At 49.2% G+C, this 24,118-nt stretch overlaps 1 protein-coding gene across 2 annotated transcripts in view; it reads left to right on the top strand.

Annotated features, from left to right (window-relative positions):
- LOC142296280 (programmed cell death 1 ligand 1-like) overlaps positions 1–24,118 on the top strand; it is a 142,707-nt gene that overhangs the window by 9,840 nt on the left and 108,749 nt on the right. For both annotated transcript variants that reach the window (XM_075339698.1, XM_075339689.1), the window contains exon 4: positions 3,546–3,818. In XM_075339698.1, the coding sequence (XP_075195813.1) occupies positions 3,546–3,818 (273 nt within the window). The remainder of the gene's footprint in view (positions 1–3,545; positions 3,819–24,118) is intronic.

Below are 24,118 nucleotides of genomic sequence, written 5' to 3'. Positions count from 1 at the left end.
ACAGCATGATGTGCATAAAGTGCAACCTCTCAGCTTTAATGAGGGTATTCATATCCTAAGTGGAGTAAGGGTTTAGGAATTACAGCTATTTTAATATGTAGCTGCCTCTTTTTCAAGGGGCCAAATGTAATTAGACAAATATCTCATGAGCTTTTTAATGAGTTGTATGGGCTATTCCCTCATTAGTACAACATCAATTAAGCAGGTAAGAGGTATAGAGCTGATTCCTGGTGTGGCATTTGCATTTGAAAGCTGATGCTATAAACCCACAATATGCAATCAAAGAAGCTCTCAATGTAAGAGAAACAAACCATCATTAGACTGAAAAAAATGAAGCAGAGAGACCTTAGAAATATTAGGAGTGGGCAAATCAACAGTTTGGTACATTCTGCAATGATAGGATTGGGAACTCAAAAAGGCCTGGACATCCACGGAAATCCACAGTGGTGGAAGATCACAGAATAATTTCAATAGTGAAGAAAAAAACATTCACATCATACAACCAAGTGAAAAATAAGGTACTGTCACACATACCGAGATCGCTAGCGAGATCGCAGCTGAGTCACCGTTTTGGTTTTCGCAGTAGCGATCCCATTAGCGATCTCGTTATGTGTGACATCTACCAGCGATCAGGCCCCTGCTGTGAGATCTCTAGTCGTTGCAGAATGGTCCAGGTCATTTTCTTCAAAGGCGATGTCCTGCTGGGCAGGACACATCGCTGTGTTTGACACTGTGTGACAGGGTCACAGTGACTGCTGAGATCGTTATACAGGTCGCTACTGCGACCTGTATTGTTCCTGCATCGCTGGTAAGATCTGGCTGTGTGACATCTCACCTGCGACCTCCCAGCGACTTACCTGCGATCCCTATCAGGTCGCATCGTTTTCGGGATCGCTGGTAAGTCGTTGTGTGTGACTGGGCCTATACTCTCCAGGAAGTGTTTCATTATTTAAGTCTAGCAAATACAAAGGGTTCATCACAAGGTGCATTCCATTAATCCACTTTAAATTATAAAGGCCAGATTAGAATTTGACAAAGAACATCTAAAGAAGCCAACCCAGTTTTGGAAATGCATTATTTGGACAGATGAAACAAAGATCGACCAGTACCAAAATTATAGGAAGAAGATGTGGATAAGGATTGGGATGGCTCTTGATCAAAACATACTAGAGGCATTATGATGGCATGAGGATTAGAGCTAAGCAGACCATTGGAAGTTTGGGATTTGCAGATTCAGCCAGACTTTAGATAAACTTTTGTTCTGGACCTAAAATTGACCTGAAACTTATTGGAAGTCACTGATTGGGCAGTTTGGCTCTCCGTCCACATGCAGCCAGCCATAAACAGATCATTTCCGAGGGAAATAGGGAGGGTTTTTTCATTCTTTTTTTTGTACAGACTACATCCGATAACGCTGATTTTACCCCCAGTGTCAGCAATTCAAATACTGCAAGACTGGGACAAGCACCGAGTATACCTGAGCACAGTGATGCTCGCTCGAGTGGCTTGCATACGTAAAACACCCGAGCTCCAAACTCGAACGCTGATTTTTTTTTTTTTCGTAAAGTCTGTTTTCGGTACGAACACTGAAATTTAAAGTTAGGTTCTGCTCATCTCTAATGGTGAGGCATGGCTTACAATGGCACTGGGTCACTGGTGTTTATTGATGATGTAACTGAAGACAGAAGCAGCTGGATGAATTCTGAAGGGTACAGGACTATACTTCTCATATTCAAACAAATGCAGCAAGGTTGATTGGATGGCGCTTTACAGTACAGATGGACAACTATCCAAAAATACTGTGAAAGCAACTCAGTAGTTCTTTAAGGCAAAGAAGTAGAATATTCTGCAATGGCAGAGTCAATCACCAGATCTCAACCCCATCGAGCTTCAAACAAAACATAAGACAAAAAGACCCAGAAACAAGCAACAACAGAAATTGGCTGCAGCAAAGGCCTGGGAAAACAGCATAAAGGAGGAAACCCAGTGTTGGGGACATCCATGGCTTCCAAACTTCAGGCAGTCATTGCCTGCAAAGGATTCTCTACAAAATGTTAAAAATAAACATTTAATTTGTCCAGCTACTTTTGAGCCCCTACAATGAGGAACCTTTGCAGGAAAAATTGTTGCAATTCCTAAATTTCACAGCATAATTTTGTTCAACTCTTTTAATTAAACCTGAGAGTCTACACTTAGAGATGAGTGAACCCGAGGTTCGGTTTTCAGACTTTTATGGAAAAACTGAGTTCGAGTTCGGAGTTTAGGTGCTTCATGTACGAACTTCACTCGCACGAGCATCACTGTTCTCGGGTATGCTCAGTGTTCAGGCCAGTGCGAGCTGCTCTCAGTGTTTCAACGACGAGCACTGGGAGTAACAACAGTGTGATCATATGTAGTGTTCCCCCCCCTAAAATAAAAAGGGAAAAACCCCGCTCACCTGCCCCGGAAGTGATTTGTTTATGGCTGGCTGCATGTGGCGGAGACCCAAACTGCCTAATCAGTGACGTCCATTGAGGTTCAGGACAAGTTCGGGTCCCAAACTGAACTTAATTTAAAGTTTGGATGACTCCGCCAAACTGAACTTCAACAGGTCTGCTCAGCTCGATCTACACTTCAGTAGCATTTCAGTTGTTGCATTTTAAATAAAAAATATTGGCATGCAGAGCCCAAATCACAAAATATTCAAAAGGACAGTAATGCATGGAATTTAATTACTATATGTGGAATATGAAAGGAACCCAAAGTATAAAACAAGCAGTTGGATTTTGCCTTCCTCTCAGTTAAGGCCCCTTTCACACGTCAGTGATTCTGGTACGTTTGTGCTTTTTTTTTAAACGTACCAGAATCACTGACATACGCAGACCCATTCTAATGAATGGGTCTGCTCACACGTCAGTGATTTGTCACTGCACGTGTCTCCGTGCAGCGTACCCGCGTGTGCGTGATTTCTGCATGGAGACATGTCCATTTTTTTCTGGCATCACTGATGTTCCACGGACCACGCAGTGGTGTGGTCCGTGAAACACGTGCCAGAAAAAAACGTGCTTTTAAAATAATAAACATTTTAACTCACCCGGCGTCCAGCGATGTCCTCTGCAGCCCGTTCTCCCTGCTCCTTCTGTGCCGGCTGATTACTGTCGCGCATATTCATTAGGCGCGACACAGCCGACCCGGAAGCAGCTCCTGCAGGGGTCACCGCCGGCCGGATGCTGCGTCGCGGGAGGATTCAGCACCACGGACAGCGGGAGCGGGCGCAGGTGAGTGAATCTCTAAGTGCAATCACGGGCCACGGAGAACGGAGCCCGGATTGCACTTAGACAACCCACGTGTGCCGTGATTTTCGGCACACGCAGGGACATGTGCGTGTTTTACACGCCAGTGAAAAACGTCTGTGTTTTTCACTGACGTGTGAAATGGGCCTTACACAGGAGCATTTTAGGTTTTTCTTCATGAACGTGTTTTATTTTTTTGTTTTTTTTTTAACCTTATTAACGCTAAAACAATGTGTATTAACTGATTTATTTTTATTACAATTTTTATTTCAGCGTCTTACAGTAAAATTGTGACTTCTTATATATCAGAAGAAAATCAAGTATCTTTGACATGTGAGTCAATAGGTTTTCCTGAGGCAGAGGTATATTGGAAAAAAAATGGAGTTAATGTAAGTTCACCAGTAAATACTTCCATCACTCAGACAACAGATGGTTTTTATAAAATAACAAGCACAATTAAAGGCATGGACAGCAATGACTCCTACCAATGTATGTTTTGGAACAAAGCACTTAATGAGAAGACAGAAGCTTTGCTGAAACATTCAGGTACTTTCTTGGAATATATTAATCTATTATAGGAAAAACTAACTGGAAATGTAATGCTTGCAATATAACTATTCATTCCACAGAATAGATTACCCCATTTATACTTAAGGGCATAATTTAATTGTCATATATGCATAGAAACATAAGAATTTATATTTCTTGTTAGCATTTTCCACTGAAGAATAGTTTCATATCTGTACCGCCATGGGTACGAACCTAGCCCAGACACACAAAGCACATGGCTGTTTAAGGTATATTAAGTATTTTTAAGCAAAAACCATACATAAGGAACAATTAAATGGATGTCTTCTTGCCTAGGGGAATACCTATGGGTAATTTCTCAAGATGTATATAATGTGTAATTCCCTCTAATGTTGTAATTGCAAGAGTAAAAAGAATAATGCTTTGCTAGCTGGGAAGGAGTCAAATACTACCTTAATTGTAAGGAGATGATTTATACTTTTTTTGGCCATCACATGGATTGGTCTTTTCAAATTTGCACATAATGCGACTTTTTTTTATTCCTGAAATAGTGTTTAAAGAAATATTGTAATTTGAAAGGCTATCCTTAGCTGCTTTGTAATTATTTCTCTGTACTACAAAGCTTGAAGTGGTAAAGAGCCTGCTACTTGTCCTTTGAGGCTATTACTAGCTAGCTATTTTATCATAGTACTTTTGCTAACTGGAGTTTGTGTCTATAATGTAGAATTATAACAATTATTATTGGGCTTTTGATTTTTTTTTTTTTTAGTTGCAGTTGCTGCAAATGAGAAGAACCTAAAGAAACCATGCACCCTCCTTAGTAACTCAGTATATCAGTTATTTTTAAAGCTATTTTGTCTTAGGTCCCCTTCACACACACGTGAAAAAAATGAACTGTTTTTTCACGGACGTATTAAAGGGGTGGTTTGCTCCCCGTGTGCCGTGTTTGTGGCACATGCGTGTTCTCCATGTGTGATACGTAATAACACACGGAGAACGGAAAGTCACGCCTTACCTGATTTTTACGGAGCTGTGTGTGGTGCTGAATGATAGTGTCCGGCACAGGCCACTCCCCGCTGACGCTGGTTCCGGCCCCCAGTAAAGAAGATGCGTTATTCAAATTCACTGGGGGTCGGATGCAGGTGACAGCCACGGCAGAGACTGCAGGGCTGGTGGAGGTGAGTATGTGTTTTTTTTCATTTTTACAATGACACTTGTGTTTCTCCGGCGCGTGTCACGTGGGACCGCATCCACACTACATCCATGTGGTAAGGGTGCGGGCCGCGTGACACCCGTGCTGCCGGAGAAAAACGGACATGCTGCCGTATGGAGCACACTGGCTCACGTCTGCTTCACATGGAGGCATGGGCCAATTGCTGAACACGTGCGTGCACATAAACCCATTGATTTTACTGGGTATACATGTGCCCGTGTCTCCAGTATATGCGGTAACAGACCTAGCACGTACCAGAGGCACGTGCGTGTGAAGGGGGCCTTAGAAAAAGTGATTTGTTATGTTTTTACTTACTTCTGATGCCACATTTCCACTGTCCTAATGCTAAAAAGCTCTCCTTAAGCATTGCAGAACACTTACATTAAATAATCATTAAAAAATGGCTTCAGCTCTAAGCAATCTGTCACCAAATGTTAGGCCTAAGCCACACGGCATGAAAATCGGTGCGAGTGCAGTGCGATAACAAATCGCATTCCACTCGGACCAATACTAGCCTATGTGTCAGCACACATGAGTGATTATTTTCTCAGCCCTAATCGGACCGAAAAAACAATCACAGCATGCTGCGACTGTAATGAGTTCCTTGTTTCTCTCGCACCCATTCAAGTGTATGGGGAGAGACAAAAATCACACTGCACTCGCGGAACACCGGTGTACCACGAGTGCAGGGCGAGAATGGCAATAGCCGGCTACGGAGGAGAGAGGGAGAAAAATCCTTCCCTCTCCTCCGCAGTGCTGGCCGTCTCCTCCTCAGAGCCGGCCCGCACCCCGTAGCTGAGGTCCGCTCGCACGATCGGACCTCAGTCACAGGGACACTCGCATGACACTCGGCTCTGCTGTACTGCCAACGCGAGCCGAGTGTCATGTGAGGGGATTGAAGTAATCCTCTGTGGCCTCAGCCTTACAGTACAAATTGCAACAGCAGCATCTAGATGGCTAACCGCGATAAGGGGGCCCCATCTGTACCCCATCAGCACTTGTGACATGATTACATGGTGCTCATTGTTGACATGGCACCCAGAAGCCAGACAATGGACTTAGGTTTCCATAAGTGGTTGAACCAATTTCCGTGTAAAGGGCTCCATGTCAATGAGACACTGACAGGTATTACTGTAATATTATACAGTAGATTAGGCCAGACAACCTATTTAATTTTAAAAAAGCAAACCAGAAGAATCTAACTGTGCGCTCATCACCTATGTATTTAAATTACAAACATCATGTTATTGCTGGAAGCATGAGATGAGGAACTACGTAAATGGCTACAGCTGTTCAGTAGAATGGCTGTAGTTATTTAGTTCCACATCTTATGACTATGTTTGCAGCAATAAAGCAATGTTTTGTAATTTAATTACATCAGTGGGGAGTTCCACATTTAATTTTTTTTAATTCTAGGTTTCATTTTTGAACATTATGGACTTATGCATATAAGAAGCACAACTAAAGATATAAATTAGTCACTCATGCAATGCTCCTATATGTCGTTATAAGTGTTTCAAAATGTGGGCAAAGAGCAGTGTCAAATAATGCTTCTTCTGTTGTCAATTAGATAACCTGCTTAATTTCCTCCCACACTCCAAAGATATACCAATAGGGACCTTATTATGACCCCAATGGGGACAGTGTTGCTGGAGTATGTAAAGCGCTATAGAATTAATGACGCTATATAAGTAACTAAATATTAATATTATTATTATATAATGGTATTCACAAACCAATTAAGCAAAATCCGAGCATCAAAATACAAATAGTGGTTCTTCCATTCTGAACTTATTAGTATGCCCAAACTGCAGTTTTTGCCCACTACAAACTTGCTGAGCATTTAAAAGCTCTGAAGACCCAGCTGCTGACCCCCCCCCAAAAAAAGAAGATCCCTACCACCAATGAGTGGTGAATTGCGGAGATTGGAGTGGACCAGTGAAAAGAGAAGAAATCAGATGCCTGGAGGCCTACATTATGCTCGCTGCACCTTCTACAGGGATAGTTGCCAGATCACTGTGTGTCTCGAATCTGAAACTCTCTTTTTGTTGGCCGTGATCAAGCAAAGTTTTGTTTGTGTTCTCCCCATGCTGGATTGAGGGACTGTGAGGAGCGAAAGGGTTCTAAACCCTTCACCTAAACCCTTGTCCCAATGCTCTCATAGACTTTGTCCTAATTCCCCTGTAGACACAACCAGCCTCTTTTATGGACTTTTCCCAATCCAACCTGAACTCTTCCCCACATAGACTGCTCCCTGCCCAAAAGGCCCTTGTTGGGAAAAGGGGAGGGTGAAGACCTGGCACTCTGACCAGGTCGATAGCATATGGACGGTTGTTGAAGAGAAGGAGACGAAAAAAAGGGGAGGGGACAGATGACCTAATGTTCCAGATGGGACAGTAACTTGGAACTTTTCCCCTTGCAAGAAAGGACTGTTACATGTAATTCCTTGTGGACTTTAGGTTGTTGATACGTTTAAAGGAAACTTGTCACCAGGGTTTTTCCTTATAACCTGCTGACACTACCAGTAAGTTCTTATATACAACATTCTAGAATGCTATATATAAGTGCCGAGGTCAATTTGTATAACTTGAAAAATAGCTTTTATTACACTCCTCTGGAGGGGCGGTCAGGTCCACTGGGCGTTGCTGGTCTCGGGTCCAGCACCTCCTATCTTCCTTTCATCGCCGTTCTCTTTCACAACTCCTGTGGATGATGCATCCTACATCAGCTACACAGAGGCCTCCATTTTGCTACTGCGCTTGCGCACTTTGATCTGCCCTGATGAGGGCAGAGCAAAGTATTGTAATGTGCAGGTACGGGAAAGGGTCAAAGACCGCCCGCAAATACACACTACAATACTTTGATCTCCCCTCAGCAGCCTAGTCTCCCTCTCCTGGGGCATTTAAATCTGACAGCAGTACAGACTGCATTATCTGGATTTGCTCATTTGTGGCACTCTTAATTGCCCTGGGATAGCATACCGTAAAAAGTTAGTGTTAAGCTGCATTTACACTGGCCGATAATCCTTCAGGTTCCAATGGTAACAATTCATCATTTATGATTAAGTTGTAATGTGAACAGGTTGATTGACTGAACGATGAGTCAAACAACACTTTAGGAGAGAAAAAATAAATAAATTCTCTTTCATCTTTTAAAAATAATGTTTGTTCAATAATTTCACAAAAATGAGGAGTGGAAATTCAAGTCTTTAAATTATTTGAAAAATATTAACTTCCTCATCTCAAATGTTTATTTTCATCTTTAAGAGTGAGAATAATAACCCCAAAAACTTAAAATGTACAAAAATAAATTTCTGAAACTAACATTTCCAAAATATCAGTGACAATGACCAATATAGCCACCCTTCTTTACAATAACCGTTATATGCTGGGTTCACACATAGCGATGCAGCAGCGATCCCGACGGGCAACCAGACCTTATCAGGATCGCTGCTGCGTCGTTACATGGTCGCTGGTGAGCTGTCATACAGGCAGATCTCACCAGCGAATAGTGACCAGCCCCCAGCCAGCAGCGACGGGTGGAAGTGGTGCTGCGCTTGGTAACTAAGGTAAATATCTGGTAACCAAGGGCTTGGTTACCCGATATTTACATTGGTTACCAGCGCACACCGCTTAGCGCTGGCTCCCTGCATGCCAGAGTACACATCAGGTTAATAAGCAAACCCTTGCTTATTTACCCGATGTATACTCTGGCGTGCAGGGAGCAGGGAGCTGGCAGCACAGGCAGCGTGAGAGCGGCAGATGCTGGTAACGAAGGTAAATATCGGATAACCAAGGAAAGGGCTTCCCTTGGTTACCCAATGTTTAACTTGGTTACAGCTTACCGCAGGCTGCCAGACGCCAGCTCCCTGCTCGCTTCAGTTCGTCGCTCTCTTGCTGTCACACACAGCGATGTGTGCTTCACAGCGGGAGAGCAACGAGCAAAAAATGAAGCAGGACATTCAGCAACGAGCGGCGACCTCACAGCAGGGGCCAGCGCGTTGCTGGATGTCACACACAGCGACAGCGACGGGACGTCGCTGCTACGTCAAAGAAAATGGTGATGTAGCAGCGACGTCGTTGTCGCTGTGTGTGACACCACCTATAAGCCTTCCATCCATCTAATCTGTCGGCTTATAAATCTGTTGACAATCAACTTTTTGGACAGCACCAACCACAGCCTCCCAGACACTGATCAGAGAGGTGTAATGTTTTCCTTCACTTAAGAAAAGCCCACAAGTTTCCAATAGCGTTTAGGTCAGGTGAGGATGGGGGCCATATCATTATTTTTACATTGGTAAGGCCTTTACTGGCTAGCTAAGCAGTGGAGTACTTGAGTGCATGCATTGGAGCATTGTCCTGCATATAAATCATGGTTTTCTCGACTGATGCGGAGTTTATACTTCTGCAATGAAGAAAGTGTCTTCTAAAAGCTGGCAGTAGATTTGGAAGTTGATTTTGAGTCCATGTTCAACCGAAAAGGTCAACCTAGCTCTTCTTTAATCATACCAACGCATAACAGTACCTCACTTCCATCTTGCAGGCATCTTAGTCGAAATGGAGGTCTGTGCCCATTAATGATCTAGCAATGTGTCCATCCATCTTGTTCTTCACGGGTCACTCTCATGCCATCAGTCCACAAATCCTTTGAAAAATCTGTCTTCAGATATTTCTTGGCCCAGTCTTGATGTTTCAACTTCTGTGTCTTGCTCAATAGTGGTCAGGTTTCAGCCTACCTTAGCTTAGCTCTGAGCACTGAACTTGTACTTCTAGGTGATCCAGAGAGGTTATAGATCTGGAATATGAAGCACCGGAGGATGATGGGTTCCTGGTCACTTCATGTTTGATTCTCTCCAAATCTTTGGCAGTTAATGTGCGTCTTTCTTTACCAACCTTCTATGATTATGCTCCAATATCTTAGCAATGTGTGCTACATCACTTTGTTAGACTATTAGATTTTTTTACTTCTTCGAGTCAGTGAAATCTCTTTTTTGAGTAAAACAAGTTACCTAATAATTCTGTACACCTTGAAAGACCACATGCACTTGAGTAGCTGGTGAGTTTTTTTTATCTCCGTATTCCTAAGCCAAAACTAGAAATGGAACATAGGAAAAGTATAATAGAAACATGAGCAGCTTCATCCAATAAGTATTCAAGTTTGTACAGCTTGAAGTTGGAAAATATGCAGAAAAATTATGATCCTATTAGAACTAGAACATATTCATAATTATCAAAAAATGTTTTGTTGGACAAATTTGATTACATTATTTTTGTATAGTATTAACAGAAATGTTTTTACAATACCTTTATGAATTCATGTATTCAAACTAAATAGTATCACTTATGAAATTTGAACATTCATATTATCTGCCTGTGTGAAGGTAAAGTGGTGTGGGGCTTTGGATTCTCTCTTATAGGCGCCCCGGCCCTCCTCTACAGGAAAAGTGGGGTTCTGGCTGGGTGCAAGACTTCTGTGGTTCAGGTCTTACTATCCTGCAGGCTGCATTCTGCCATTGTCTTGGGCAGGTCAGGATCAGATGTTAGTTCAGACTGAGACATAGACCAATGTGTCTTATTCAACAATATTCTTTTACTTAACATTCTCTGGATGACAATTATACACAAGATGTAGTGGGTACATTACTATTTCCCTGCATAACATTTGTAGCGCCCCTGAATACATCAGGGTGCTACAGGGTACTGCATCACTTTCCCCCATGGTTCCAAGTTCACCTCCATCAGCACCACAAATCCCAATCAACGCCTCACATCATGACCTGTCACACACCAGTGGGTTGGTCTAGCTGGAAAAGGGCCGCCCACCTAGGGGTCAGGCAGGCTGGTAGGAGTGAGGAAGAGAGTCTAGTGAGAACCCTCAAAGTGAGAGGAGCTGGGGAGTGTTAGCTCCCGGGGAGCTAGAAGGACCGAGGTTTGGTCACACAGTGGTCCGGGACCATAGGAGTCAGGGACCGGTAGCAGTGACATTGGAAAAGGGTGTGACGGACATAGTCTTGGAGGACTGTCCAGAAAGCCCAAAAGAACTGACCAGTACCAAGCACGACGGGGTACAGGACCCTAGGTCAGGAGCCGATTCAACGTCCTGACAATTGACCTGCAGAGGAAGGGGACCTTCAGGGACCTTCCCAAAGAGCTCAGAGACTGAGGGCATCAGCACACTGTGGGGGACAGGGTTTTCTACAGAAAGCAACCCACTAAAGTCCCAAGTGCCAGCCCTTGTGAGCAGGTCTTCACTTAAAAACTGAAGAACGGGACCCTACAGTTTCAAGCTACAGGGACCCACACAAACACGAAACTGTGCATGGAGGCAGGCTCCGGATTACTATGTGACACTGTGACGCCCTGGGCAAGCCAGGGGTCACAGGTCATAACACCACCACACCCTACACCCCAGTTAGGAACACCAAGGCTAACCAGAAATCCTTGTTGCCTTCCTCCAGGGGCTGTTGTTCACACCAGGGGGTGGGCCAGGTGGTTGGCTCCGCCCACGGAGGAGTTCACAGTCCTGGAGGCGGGAGAACACAGGCAGATAAGAAAAGATAGAGTTTGGACAGGAAGCAGAACAGAGTCCAGCTAGGGAAGTGAAAGTGGAAGGAAGTGAAGTGGTAGAGGAGCTGGAGAAAAAGAGTAAAAAGGACAGTTAAGGAAGCCTGAAGTTGGTCCGGGTGTGTGCCCTGGACAGTGACAGCAAGGTCAGCAGACGGCGGTGATAGTCTGCAGGGGGACTGCTCGGAGGTTGCTGGAAGGACCGCGGACGGGTAGTGACCCGGCGGTCTGGAGCAGTATACAAAGAACAGTCAGCACCAGGGCAGGGGCCTTTCGGATCCCGGCAAGGCTAGGAGTCGCCATAATTTTCCAAATCCGTCAGTGAAGGGGACGTCTGTCTCCTAACAACCAAGTCCCGATTGAAGGCAACAGTCCAACCGTTACAGGGAGACACCGCCACCGCCAAGGCACCAGTCTCCCAGGGCCAGCGCCTGCGGGCAAGAGAAGTGGGGCTCCTCCGGCTCATATCCAAGCCGGGGAGTGGGGTAACTGGTGGGAATCCATCGCTACCAACAACCGTACTTAGGTGCAGGAAAAAGGGACCATCACCGTCACCTACTGGGGAAAGCAAGTGCAGCCGTCTGTGGGAACCGTCTTTCCAGCCGTGTGTTTTACCGAGAACTGTGTCATCGTCTCAGGCTGAGTACCACAGTGCCGCAAGGCACAGCGCTACCCCCGCGTCCCTGCGCCCACCAAGCCCTGCATCTCCCACCTCATCACTGGGCCCCGGGAGCACCACAACCCCTACCCACGGAGGGCACATCAACAACTGGCTGCTCCATACCATCGCTCCCGGGCTCCCCATACAGAGCAGCGGTGGTGTCAACAAATCACCACAACCGTGGGTGGCGTCACGGACAATAAACAATCCCCACACCCAAAACCCCCCTTTCACTCACGGGTGAGGAGCGCCGCTAGAGTCCCCGGGATCCGACCCATCGCTCGAGCCACCAAGCAGCGGCAGCAGCAGGCCGCAGCAGCCGGACCCGAGCAGTGGGAGGGAGCAGCGTCCCCTCCTCCGCCCGCGACAACACCGGTGGGACCGAGTACTTAGACGAGCTCCCCGCAGAGGCACACAGAGAATTTGGTTTACCTACAGTGTGTGTTTCCTTTATAAACCTCATCCAGCACCACAACTACCCACAGGGAGTACCCTGGTCCCCTGCACCCTGCTATCCCAAAAAAACTACCAACACCCCTGAGCCCGGGGCCTTCCCTACCTGTGGAGGGACTAACATCAGGCTGCTTAGCTCCATCTGCCCCGGTACTCTTTACAGCAGCGGCGGTACTCCCATTACTGCAACCCACAGGTGGCGTCACAAACTTCTCCCCTGTAAATATCCCCTTTTGAGGATCAAAGTGTCCACCAAGCCGGGCCCCTCGGGCCACCACAATCCCGGATCCGAGCAGCCTGACCAACACCGGGGCGGCAACCCTTCCTATGAAACAGTCCTAGACACAACTCTGCTACATCTTACAGTATGCATTGCATCTTATGACACACTACTATATAACATTTCTTACATTATTCCTATCACTATGCATTACCACTATACTTTATATAACTACACAGTACATATTACGCTATTAGCACTACTGCATCCTATATCTTACACTACAATTCACATTAACAATACAACAGTGTGACTGAGGTATTTAGGGGCAGGCATGTGTGGGAAAAGCGGTAACGTCACCGCTACTTGCGCACGCACAGTTCGTGCCCGTAGGTTGCAAGGGTGGCCTGGGGCGGTAGTCCCAGGCAAGGAGTTCAGCAGTCCTTTGGTGGTCTGCACCCCAGTCATCTCCACAGAGCAAGGGGAAAGGGATAGCTGGCGGTGATCTTGGTTGGATGTGAGGTCTTTATGTGTGCAAGCCATACCTGTGATTAGGCCATTGTGCAAATGAGGATCCTTCCACTGGGGAGTCATCGACACATACTCTGGACACGTTTTCAACATTTTTTTACTATAAATAATGTGTTCGATAGACCTTTCTCCATTGCTAACCCCTGGGCTAGATGCTAGTTGACATTAACCCCCAAAAATATTACATGGATTGTCAATGTACCAGGGCAATCTGGGAAAGCCAGGGCAAAGCACCAGAATTGGCTTAACTAACGAATGTTTCAATTCTGGGGTAGTGGCAGGCTGCTATTTTTAGGAAGAAACAAACTTGGGGCTTCCCAGCCCGGTAATACCAGCGTAATACCAGCCCAAAGCTGTCTGCTTTACCTTAGCTGGTTATCAAAAATAGGAGGTAGCCACACAATTTTTTACATTTATTTATTAGGCTGTGGGCGCACATGTTTTTTTTCATGCTTTTACGCTGCTTTTGTACCGCCCCGTGCTCTGCAGCCAAGCCGCTCGGATCCGGACCTTCAGTGGGTGGCTCGAGGGTCTTCGGACCCGGGGGTCTCGCGGTCACTTCAACTGAAAGGGGGGTTGTGGTTTGGGGACGTAGATGTACGGCCGGAGCCGTGTTAAGTTCATGACGCCACCCACGGGATGTGGTGAAGGTGGACACCACCGCTGCAGTTACAGGGCACCCGGGGGAGATGTTTGACAGCAAGTTGTTAACTCCTCCATGGGCAGGGATGGTGACCCCGGGACCCGTTGGGGGTGTTTGGCAGTGCAGGGAGATGGCGACCAGAGGGTGCTGTTGTACTCACTATTAGTAAACACACGAGTCTCTGGTAAACCAAGGTGATGGTGATAGGTGCCCGCAGTCGGCTGCAGTCTGGTCCCCCACACGGCTGGTGGTCTCTGTCTTTTTCCTGCACCTGTGTTGGATGGGGGACTGCCTGTGCTTGTGTTGCGGGCGGAGGAGGGGACGATGAGCTCACCACGCTCAGGTCCGGCGCTGCTGCTGCTCGGTGGCTCGAGCGGTGGGCCGGATCCGGGGACTCGAGCGGCGCTCCTCGCCCATGAGTGAAAAGGGTGGTTTGTTGGGGTTTGGGATGTCGGTTCGTGACGCCACCCACGGTGTGTGGTGAGGTTGGGGCACCACCGCTGCTCTGTACGGGGACCTGGGAGCGATGACAGGGAGCAGCTGGGATGTTTCTCTCCCCTCCGTGGGTAGGAGGATTTTGGTAGTCCCGGGGCCTGGAGTTATTGTCTGTTTGGTGGATTGCGGGGCCTGGCCAGGTGCAGGGTCGCGAGGCAGCGCAGTGCCAGACGGCACGGTGGTACTTACTCACCCAGTAACGCACACTGAGTCTCTTGTAAAACAAACGGCTGGATGGACGAGTCCCACAGACGGCTGCGGCGGTCACTCCCGGTCGGTTGGCGGTAATGGTCTCTCCCTGCACCGGTGTTATGTTCTTGGCCCCGATGGGTTCCCACCGGTAGCCCACTCCCCAGCGGTGTGTTGGCTAAGGGAGCCCCTTTTGTTGCCCGCAGGCTCTGGCCCTGGGAGCTCTAGCTCTGGCGGTAGCTTTATCTCCCTCACGGTTTGGACGCTTGCCTTCAGTCGGGTCTTTATTGCTGGGAAACCCCAGAGGTTCCCGTCGCTGACTGATTTGACCGGTTTAACGGCGACTCCTAGCCTGGTCGGGGTCCGTAGGCCCTGCCGGATGGTGCTGGCTTCTCTTCGCTCCCCGGTCCGGTACCGGCGGCCCACCGCCCGTCCCCGGTCCTTACGGTTGTGCGTCAATCTGCCTCTCCTGCAGACGGTCACCACCGTCTGCCAACCTTGCTGTATGTGCCCGGGCCACGCACCCGGACACGGTCAGTCTGCTCCTCTACTACCACTTCCTTCAACCCTCCTACTCGACTCCTTGTTACTATCTGTCTGACCTTCTTTCCCGCCTCCAGGACTGTAAACTTCTCGGTGGGAGGAGCCAACCACCTGGCTCCGCCCCACCTGGTGTGGACATCAGCCCCTGGAGGGAGGCAACAAGGATTTATGTGTGTGTGTGTGGCTGGTGTGCCTAACCGGGGTGTGGGGTGTGTTGTTGCAGTACCTGTGGCGTCCTGGCTTGTCCAGGGCGCCACATTCCCCCTTGGTTAAACGCAGACCGTCCGCGGGCTGCTCGTCCATCACCGGTTTTATTTTTTTGTTAACTGTAGAAAAATAGAAAAACATATAAAAAAACACAACATAAGCATTTCTGTATAACGTCCCATAACGGGAATCACGGTACTTTTAACGTTACAAACGGTAGTCAATTTTATCAACGGTACGGCTTCCGCTTTCCCCCGCCCAAACAACCTGGCCCTGATGCTGCCCCTAAGAAGTGGGCAGCACCCCTTGCCCCAGTCCAGAACCAAATTGCCCAAGCGGGTACAGTCTCTTTCAGGGGAACCCACGTCCATGGGGAACCCCTGAATCCCCGGAGGATTGGCACCGGTTACGGTAGTGGCGGGCCTGAGCCATCCCTTTCCTCCAAGCCCATCCTCCCAAATCAGCCTCTCCGGAGGCGGCAACGGTATCGGCCAACATTTTTATTTACATTCCACAAGTTTGTGGTTGCCCTGCAAGTTCTCGGGCTTGTCCGTAAGCAGTTCCTTACGCAATGGTTGCAGAAAGTCCCAACGGGGACTAGTTGCCGGCAACGGCCGGTTAAATCACGGTGTTAATCTGGTCACAGTTCGGTTGATTATTCTTTACTTATCATTCGGTTACATACTTGACAACACCAAGAACATCACAATGGTGCTGGTGGTCCCAACGGGGACAACTTGCAGCGGGGGACCGCTGACTCACTTCAAATCCACGGTGTCGGCCGGAGGAGGGGGCTGGGCTGGTACTTGGGCCTCTTGGCTGCCCCTTAGCTTGGCGTCCAGGGCAAACCAGCCCCTCTCCCCACAATGTCTAGTGTACTGGACCAAATCCCCTGGCATCAGGTTGCGGCCCGGGTGGTCCTCTGGCAAGTGGGCATTGACGTCCCGTCGGGCTATAAAGACTTCGGCCTCCAGGCCCGGCTCATATATGAATCCGTACCCCCGACGGACGTCAAATCTCCTCACCTGCCCCTCATGGATCAGGCCCGGTACTCGGAAGGTGGCCCTGCGGAGGCTCTCTTTTTCTCTAATAGTGCGGGCTACCAGCTCCGCCTTCCTCCTCTCCCTCTCCGCAATCTCCTGGCCCAGCGGTGTCGGCTCCCTGTCCCAGTAGGGGGCTTTTGCGGGCCCCTGCGCACGGGTCGGGCCCCGCGAGACCTCCTTTACGCTGCCCACCACTGGCAATCTGGGTGGAAGGTCCCGCAGTGTCATGGCCTGGGGTGCTGCCTCACAGCGGCGACCCGGTGCAGCCTCAGCCGAGGCATGGGGGATGGGCACAGGGATCCTCTCTCGCTTGACCTCCGTCTCCTCCGGCACGGGACGGACTGCCTGGGCCGGTACGGGACTAGGCACATTCACTGCAGGTGCCTCCGGTGCGTTACCGCTGACGGGCACGGTTTTCGGTAGCTTCCAAGGAAGCGGTTCAGGACGGTCACGGGCTTCTGCTGCAGGTCGGTCCGCCTGGGCGGACGGGCAGGGTACCGCTACCGGTTGCGGTGGTAGCGGGCCTAGTGGCGGGGCGCAGCAGCCAACACAGGCAGCGGGGGAGGCAGCAGGGCGAGCGGGCGCAGACTGGGCTCCTCAGCCACGATGGCCGACCCTCTAGGGCTACAGGGGCATCGGTCGTTTACCCGCTCTTCCAATTCTTCCTCCACCTCACGTCTCCGTATGGCCGCCACCACGACCGCCATGTCGGCCTCCCACTCATCCAGGAGGAGCTACACACGGATCTGCAGACGGCTGCTTAGCTGGATGGTCCGGATTTCCACCCACGCTGCGGTACCAGGCGCGGGCACGGGGACGACGGTGTTGCCAGGCGGATTCAGCATCTTAGCAGCGGCCTCTTCCAGGAACCAAACGATGACCGCAGAGTCCTGGCATCCCTGCTTTTACAGCCGCGATCTACATGCGGCCGGACGCCATCCGTGCCCCCTTGGTCTCTTTCCGGCACCTCCTCTTCAGGGGCGGAGCTTCGGCTTTCGTGCCTCCGCTGCTCGGGAAGATGCTTGAGCGGGGACTCTTCGCGCCCAAAATGGCAGCTACTGAAAATTTTCGGCCGGACCCTCCGGTGAGACACAAGGCGCACCTCTACCAGACGGGAGAGCGGTAGGATCCTGTTCGTGATGCCAAGTTGTCACGGACGGAGGAGGGGATGCTGCGCTCACCACGCTCGGGTCCGGGGCTGCTGCTGCTCGGTGGCTCGAGCGGTGGGCCGGATCCGGGGACTCGAGCGACGCTCCTCGCCCGTGAGTGAAAAGGGTGGTTTGTTGGGGTTTGGGATGTCGATTCGTGACGCCACCCACGGTGTGTGGTGAGGTTGGGGCACCACCGCTGCTCTGTACGGGGATCCCGGGAGCGATGACAGGGAGCAGCTGGGATGTTTCTCTCCCCTCCGTGGGTAGGAGGATTTTGGTAGTCCCGGGGCCCGGAGTTATTGTCTGTTTGGTGGATTGTGGGGCCTGGCCAGGTGCAGGGTCACGGGGCAGCGCAGTGCCAGACGGCACGGTGGTACTTACTCAGCCAGTAACGCACACTGAGTCTCTTGTAAAACAAACGGCTGGATGGACGAGTCTCACAGACGGCTGCGGCGGTCACTCCCGGTCGGTTGGCGGTAACGGTCTCTCCCTGCACCGGTGTTATGTTCTTGGCCCCGATGGGTTCCCACCGGTAGCCCGCTTCCCAGCGGTGTGTTGGCTAAGGGAGCCCCTTTAGTTGCCCGCAGGCTCTGGCCCTGGGAGCTCTAGCTCTGGCGGTAGCTTTATCTCCCTCACGGTTTGGACGCTTGCCTTCAGTCGGGTCTTTATTGCTGGGAAACCCCGGAGGTTCCCGTCGCTGACGGATTTGACCGGTTTAACGGCGACTCCTAGCCTGGTCGGGGTCCGTAGGCCCTGCCGGATGGTGCTGGCTTCTCTTTGCTCCCTGGTCCGGTACCGGCGGGCCACCGCCCGTCCCCGGTCCTTACGGTTGTGCGTCAATCTGCCTCTCCTGCAGACGGTCACCACCGTCTGCCAACCTTGCTGTATATGCCCGGGCCACGCACCCGGACACGGTCAGTCTGCTCCTCTACTACTACTTCCTTCAACCCTCCTACTCGACTCCTTGTCACTATCTGTCTGACCTTCTTTCCCGCCTCCAGGACTGTAAACTCCTCGGTGGGAGGAGCCAACCACCTGGCTCCGCCCCACCTGGTGTGGACATCAGCCCCTGGAGGGAGGCAACAAAGATTTGTGTGTGTGTGTGGCTGGTGTGCCTAACCGGGGTGTGGGGTGTGTTGTTGCAGTACCTGTGACGTCCTGGCTTGTCCAGGGTGCCACACTTGCAACTTCAGGAGTCTGCTCCTGGCTTGTTGTCGCCTAAGGAGCCCTTTGCCCGCAGACGCTTGCCCGTGGGATCTCTGAGCCGTGGCGGTGGCTGCTTATCCCCCTCGTTGGGCTAGCCCCCAGTAGCTTCTGGACCTAGCTTCAGGGTCTGAGTACCCCCCCTTTTTGCTCCGGTTTCCGAGTCGGTTCCCCGGGTCGGTACTGGCAGGCTACAACCCTGTCCTGGTCCACCTTGGTTCCACCGAGCCGTCTTCCCGGCTCCTGCAGACGGAGACCACCGTCTGCCTCCTAGCCAAAGGTACCAGGGCTCCTACCCCGGCACCTGCTCAAATTGGTTTTCCTCCTCTGCTGGAGCTGCACACAGCTCCAGCCCACACACCTCTCCAACTTGAACTCTGAAACTGAACTGAACTGTTTACTTTCCCGCCCCAGGCTGTCTGAACTCCTCGGTGGGCGTCTTCCAACCGCCTGGTTCCACCCCCTGGTGTCCAAGCCCTGAGGGGGGGTGACTAGGGTTTAAATGTTTGGCTGTATGTTACCTATGAGGGACAGGTTGAATGCGGGGCCCTATCTGTGACTACCTGGCCCGGTCAGGGCGTCACACATTCTGCACCGCAGCGTAGAAGCATGCGTCCTGTGTCCCCAGCACAATCTATGAAGATTGTGCAAATTCCATCCGCATGTTGCATTTTAGAACACAGCGTTTCGGCTACTGAAATATTTTGCCAAAACGCTGCGTTCTAAAAAGCAACATGTCACTTCTTTTATGCGTTCCGGATGCTTTTCCCACTCTGTCTATGGCAGAGCAAGCATCCAGAACGCCTGAATTCCGCATGCACAATGCTTTCAAAACACGGCTGTGTTTTGAAACGCATATGCAGTGACTTAAATGCTGCGGAATAGAATGCAGAGACATGCGCACATACCCTTAAGTTTAAACCAGGCTTAGAAAAAAAACCTTTAGAGCCACAAGAAAGGCACTAAAGGGTGCCAGTATACAACACTGCCTATATGCTTGCTCTAATCTAAGCTGTAACTCCTACACCAACTTTCCCTGTACTTATTCCAGAGGAAAGTGTGCTGTGTATCGCGCCCCTGGGTTTCAAATAATACCCCATAAAGCGATGCGGTTGGCCAATCAGTCATGTCAGTATCCAACATTTCTAACAGCCGCAAAACAGGTGGGGTGGGGACTAGAGCTTTTGTTAGAGCCCCCCCAACACTTGATCGATGCTTGATCGAGTATCAAGCAGTGGTTAGCATGCTCGCATATCACTAGCTGGTTCCTCAAATTGATTATGTTCTTAAAAAACATTTTTATTAAAATATTGAAATTTGACAATATCTATGGTTTATTTTAATTTAAAATTCCTTTGGAGAATAAACCTACATGGCTGTTATAAAAATTATTCATAAGTTATTTTCACACATTGGTTCCAAGATTCTATTAGTTGCTCCGTTTTGAGAGACAGACAAACTAAATGATATAAAAAATGGATATGCTCATAACAGAAGCAAACAGAAATCGAAGGATCCCATTGATTTTCATGGGGTCTGTCTGAAATTTGTTACATCCAGCATTGTTTTTTTTCATTTTACTCTAAAAACTGTCGCATAACCAGACACAAAATCAATAATTAATTGGGACCCTATGCTTCTTTTTTGCATCAGTTAATAAACCATATTTTTTTTTCCATTCTTCAATTTGTTTGCTCTTTAAACCAGACAAATGCATTGGGGTTTCTACTTATAATTATAACCATGCTGCAGTGTTGGATCCACTGCACATTGGATATAAACAGCGTCTAACGGAGGCGAGTATGTTGGGTGTCTTCATTTTACCTGGGAAATAGTGTTGCACAGAGTGTTATTCATTCATTATTCATTAAATATGGCAAAATTTACAATGGAAGCTCCAAATAAATTCTGCTTTTGAAGACCGAAACAACATGTTAAGGCCACAGCACAGGTTGAGTATTTGGTGAGTGTTTTACCTCAGTATTTGTAGCTAAAACCAGGAGTGGGTAAAAAATACCTAAGTGGTGACTGTGTTTCCATTATACTTTTCCTTTTATTTTGTTATGGTTGCTGAGGGGGTGAACCCACTGGACTGTGCACCAGACTCTCCCAGAAGGTGCAACCAGCAGTGAGCCCCTATACAGAGACTGTGTGGTGCACCAACGGAAGGCCTAAATGCACAGCAGCCAGGGACCTGTAGAGCTAGTCTCTTACTGTCCGATATTGGTGTACTCAATAGCAGCATGGAGATGGCAGCATAGTGGAGAAGGCTCACATGTCGCTGCACAGTGGTGAAGGCTCTGGCGTGTCGGCACAGAGGTGGTAGAGAGCAGGCTCTAGGACGAGACAGAGGTTAGATACACAAGACTGGTACAAGGACTTGACACAGTAACATACAGGGACCTGAGAACTAGCAACACAGTATAGGCAACGTTGCTCAGGTGCTTCTTGACAGGGAAGGTAGAATGAAATACCTTTTAGGGTAACAGGTGACCTCTGGAATTGCTTCCAGGTCATGGGACACTGACCCTTTAAGAAAGTAGGTTGGCTGTGCGCACTGCCTAAGGGGATACACTGAAGACCTGTGTGCGGCCAGGAAGCAGGGAGAGACTGCGGCAGACCTCAGGGCAGGAGAAGGATAGCGTGGAAGCGCTGGGCAGGAGAGGACAGCAGCGACCCCGCCGAGGCCTGCGAGCGGGAATCTGCCAGGATACCATGCTGGAACTGGGTATGGAGCACATGGGGCCAGGAGACAGGTGAAGAGAAGGGCACCCCCTCTGGTGACCCGGGATCGTGCGAGGGACCTGGGCAGGAACCAGGTGCTACAGATTCTTTTACTCCTAGTTTTGGCTCAAAAATACTGAGGTAAAAACTCAAAAAGCACTGAGGTATAAAACCCTCACCAATACTCAATGTGTCCATGTGGCCTAAAAGTATTTTCAAACTTGAAAGGTATGTTGCAAAAATTAAGATCCTACTGTACCGCCCTGAGAGGGCTCGGCCTCGGGGTGGTGGTGTACGGTGGGTGTCGGATGAGCCGTGACGCCACCCACGGTTTGTGGTGATGGGATGCACCACCGCTGCGGCAGGAGTGGAGGGTATTCCCGGGATCGGTGTTGGTGGCGCAGCCTTGGTGTTAACCCCTCCGTGGGTAGGGGCGGTGCGTCTAAGGGCCCGATGGGGACGGCAATGGCGATGTGGTGCAGGGCGCAGCGCTGCAATGCGGTGCCCGGAGGGCACTGGTGTACTCACGATTAATCACTCAGTCACTGGTAAACCAAAGTTCGAGGATGGTCGGTACCCGCGTACCTGCTGATGTCCCCAGTGAGGTTGGTGATGGTCCCTCTTCCCTGCACCTCTGGTTTTGGTGTTCGGCTCCCCTGCCTGGGCAGTGATAGCCCGCTCCCCGGCGTTCAGCTGCCGGAGGAGCCCTCTGTTGCCCGCAGGCGCTGGCCCGTCGGGTGGTTGGCCTTTGGCGGTGGCGCTCACCCGGTCTCGGTGGGCTTTTGCCTTCTTTCTGGTCTTGGGGTGAGAATGAACCCGTGAGGTCCAGACTGCAATCAGTCAATTTGCCTACACTCAGTGGTTTCCAAGCTAGGACGGGGTCTGAGTACCCGGTTTCTGGTGCTCCGGTAAACGGTTGACTCCCCGGTTCAGGTCCGGTGGGCTGCAACCCTGCCCGGTCCCTACGGTTCCGCCGGTCGTACACCGGTACGCCTGCAGGCGGCCACCACAGTCTGCCTGCCTGACGTTACTAGGGGCCCAGGCTCCTACCCGGGTCCCTGACAGCTCTGCTCCTCTACACCTCCTGTCACTGTAACTCTACAACTCTCACTCTAAACTGTTTGTATTTCCTGCCTCAGGACAGTAGTCTCCTCGGTGGGCGTGTCTTTCCGCCTGACTCCACCCACCTGGTGTGCCCTACTTGCCCTGGGGGACTATTGTGTCCTCACTAAGGATGGGGGGTGTGTGTGGTGTTGGTGGTGTTGTTACCTGTGACCCCTGGGGGTCCAGGGCGTCACACTACCAGTTTATGGCAAACAGCGCGAGATACCCGCTGGCATTGATATATTTATATATCATTAAGTTCACTACATAAATGGACAATAATTTGTTTTTTGCCCTCTCAAAGTCTTGGGTGTTTTATTGCATTAAATAAACCAAGCTGAATGTTTTAACCCTATGTATACTTTATATTGAATGTTATTAATCTTAATATTTTACTTCTGTACTTAAAGAGGCCATTTTGCCATGTCAAAAGTTCCTTCCTTCCTTTCCATATGGGCCTTTTTTACTGAATGCTGATTATTATGGCCTTTACAATAGGGTGTGGCGAACAAGAAATAAATAATGCAGAATAATCAGGGAAGCTGTGAGAATAAAATAAGAGTATAATTCGCCATTTTTTACCTTGTGATCGGTCCTCTTTAAATATGATAATTTGAAGTGAATCTGACAGAATGACCCAACCATTCAAACTTTTATATGATCACTAGAAGGTGGCCCGATTCTACGCATCGGGTATTCTAGAATTTACGTATTGTGTAGTTAATGTATGATTTTTGTTATATAAATATATATATATATATTTAAATATATATATATATATATATATATATATATATATATATATATATATATATATTGTGAGACTGTGACCGGGGTTATCTATGACGGCCGGTATGTCTCGCCCCGGTTGTGCTCACTCCATGATAGAAAGTAACTCCACTCCAGGGTTAATGCTGTTTCCCTACAGGCTTAAGGAAGAGTTAAAAGGAAACAGGAACAAGGGCAGGTGTGCCGGGTGTGAGGGAGTGATCACAACTCCCTGAGTTCTCTGCCGGAAAGGCACATATGTACCGCTGTGGACTTTTGTTTGGATAATAAACCGTGTGCTGTGAACCTTGGTGCCTGGATCCCGTGTCTTCTGCTGCGCAGCCGACCACGCTACCTCACATATGGTGGAGAATGCGGGCATGCCAGTCCGGTGAGGTGTAGCTTCCATTTCTGGTGACCCGGTAGCACATGTCCTGGATTCAAGCGGCTATACTACAGCCCAAACCCGGCAACGCCATGGAGGACATACTAAAGCAGCTGGCTCAGGCTACTGCACAGCAACAACAGACGAATACACACCTGCTCCGGACGTTGGATCATCAGCAGCAATCCTTGAAATTGCAGGAACAGAGGCACCAAGAACAGA

The sequence above is a fragment of the Anomaloglossus baeobatrachus genome, chromosome 1 (assembly GCF_048569485.1).
Source record: "Anomaloglossus baeobatrachus isolate aAnoBae1 chromosome 1, aAnoBae1.hap1, whole genome shotgun sequence".
In the NCBI taxonomy this organism is placed as follows: domain Eukaryota; kingdom Metazoa; phylum Chordata; class Amphibia; order Anura; family Aromobatidae; genus Anomaloglossus; species Anomaloglossus baeobatrachus.
The sequence above is the reverse complement of the archived record's forward strand: the minus strand, read 5'-3'. Positions and strand labels throughout refer to the sequence as shown.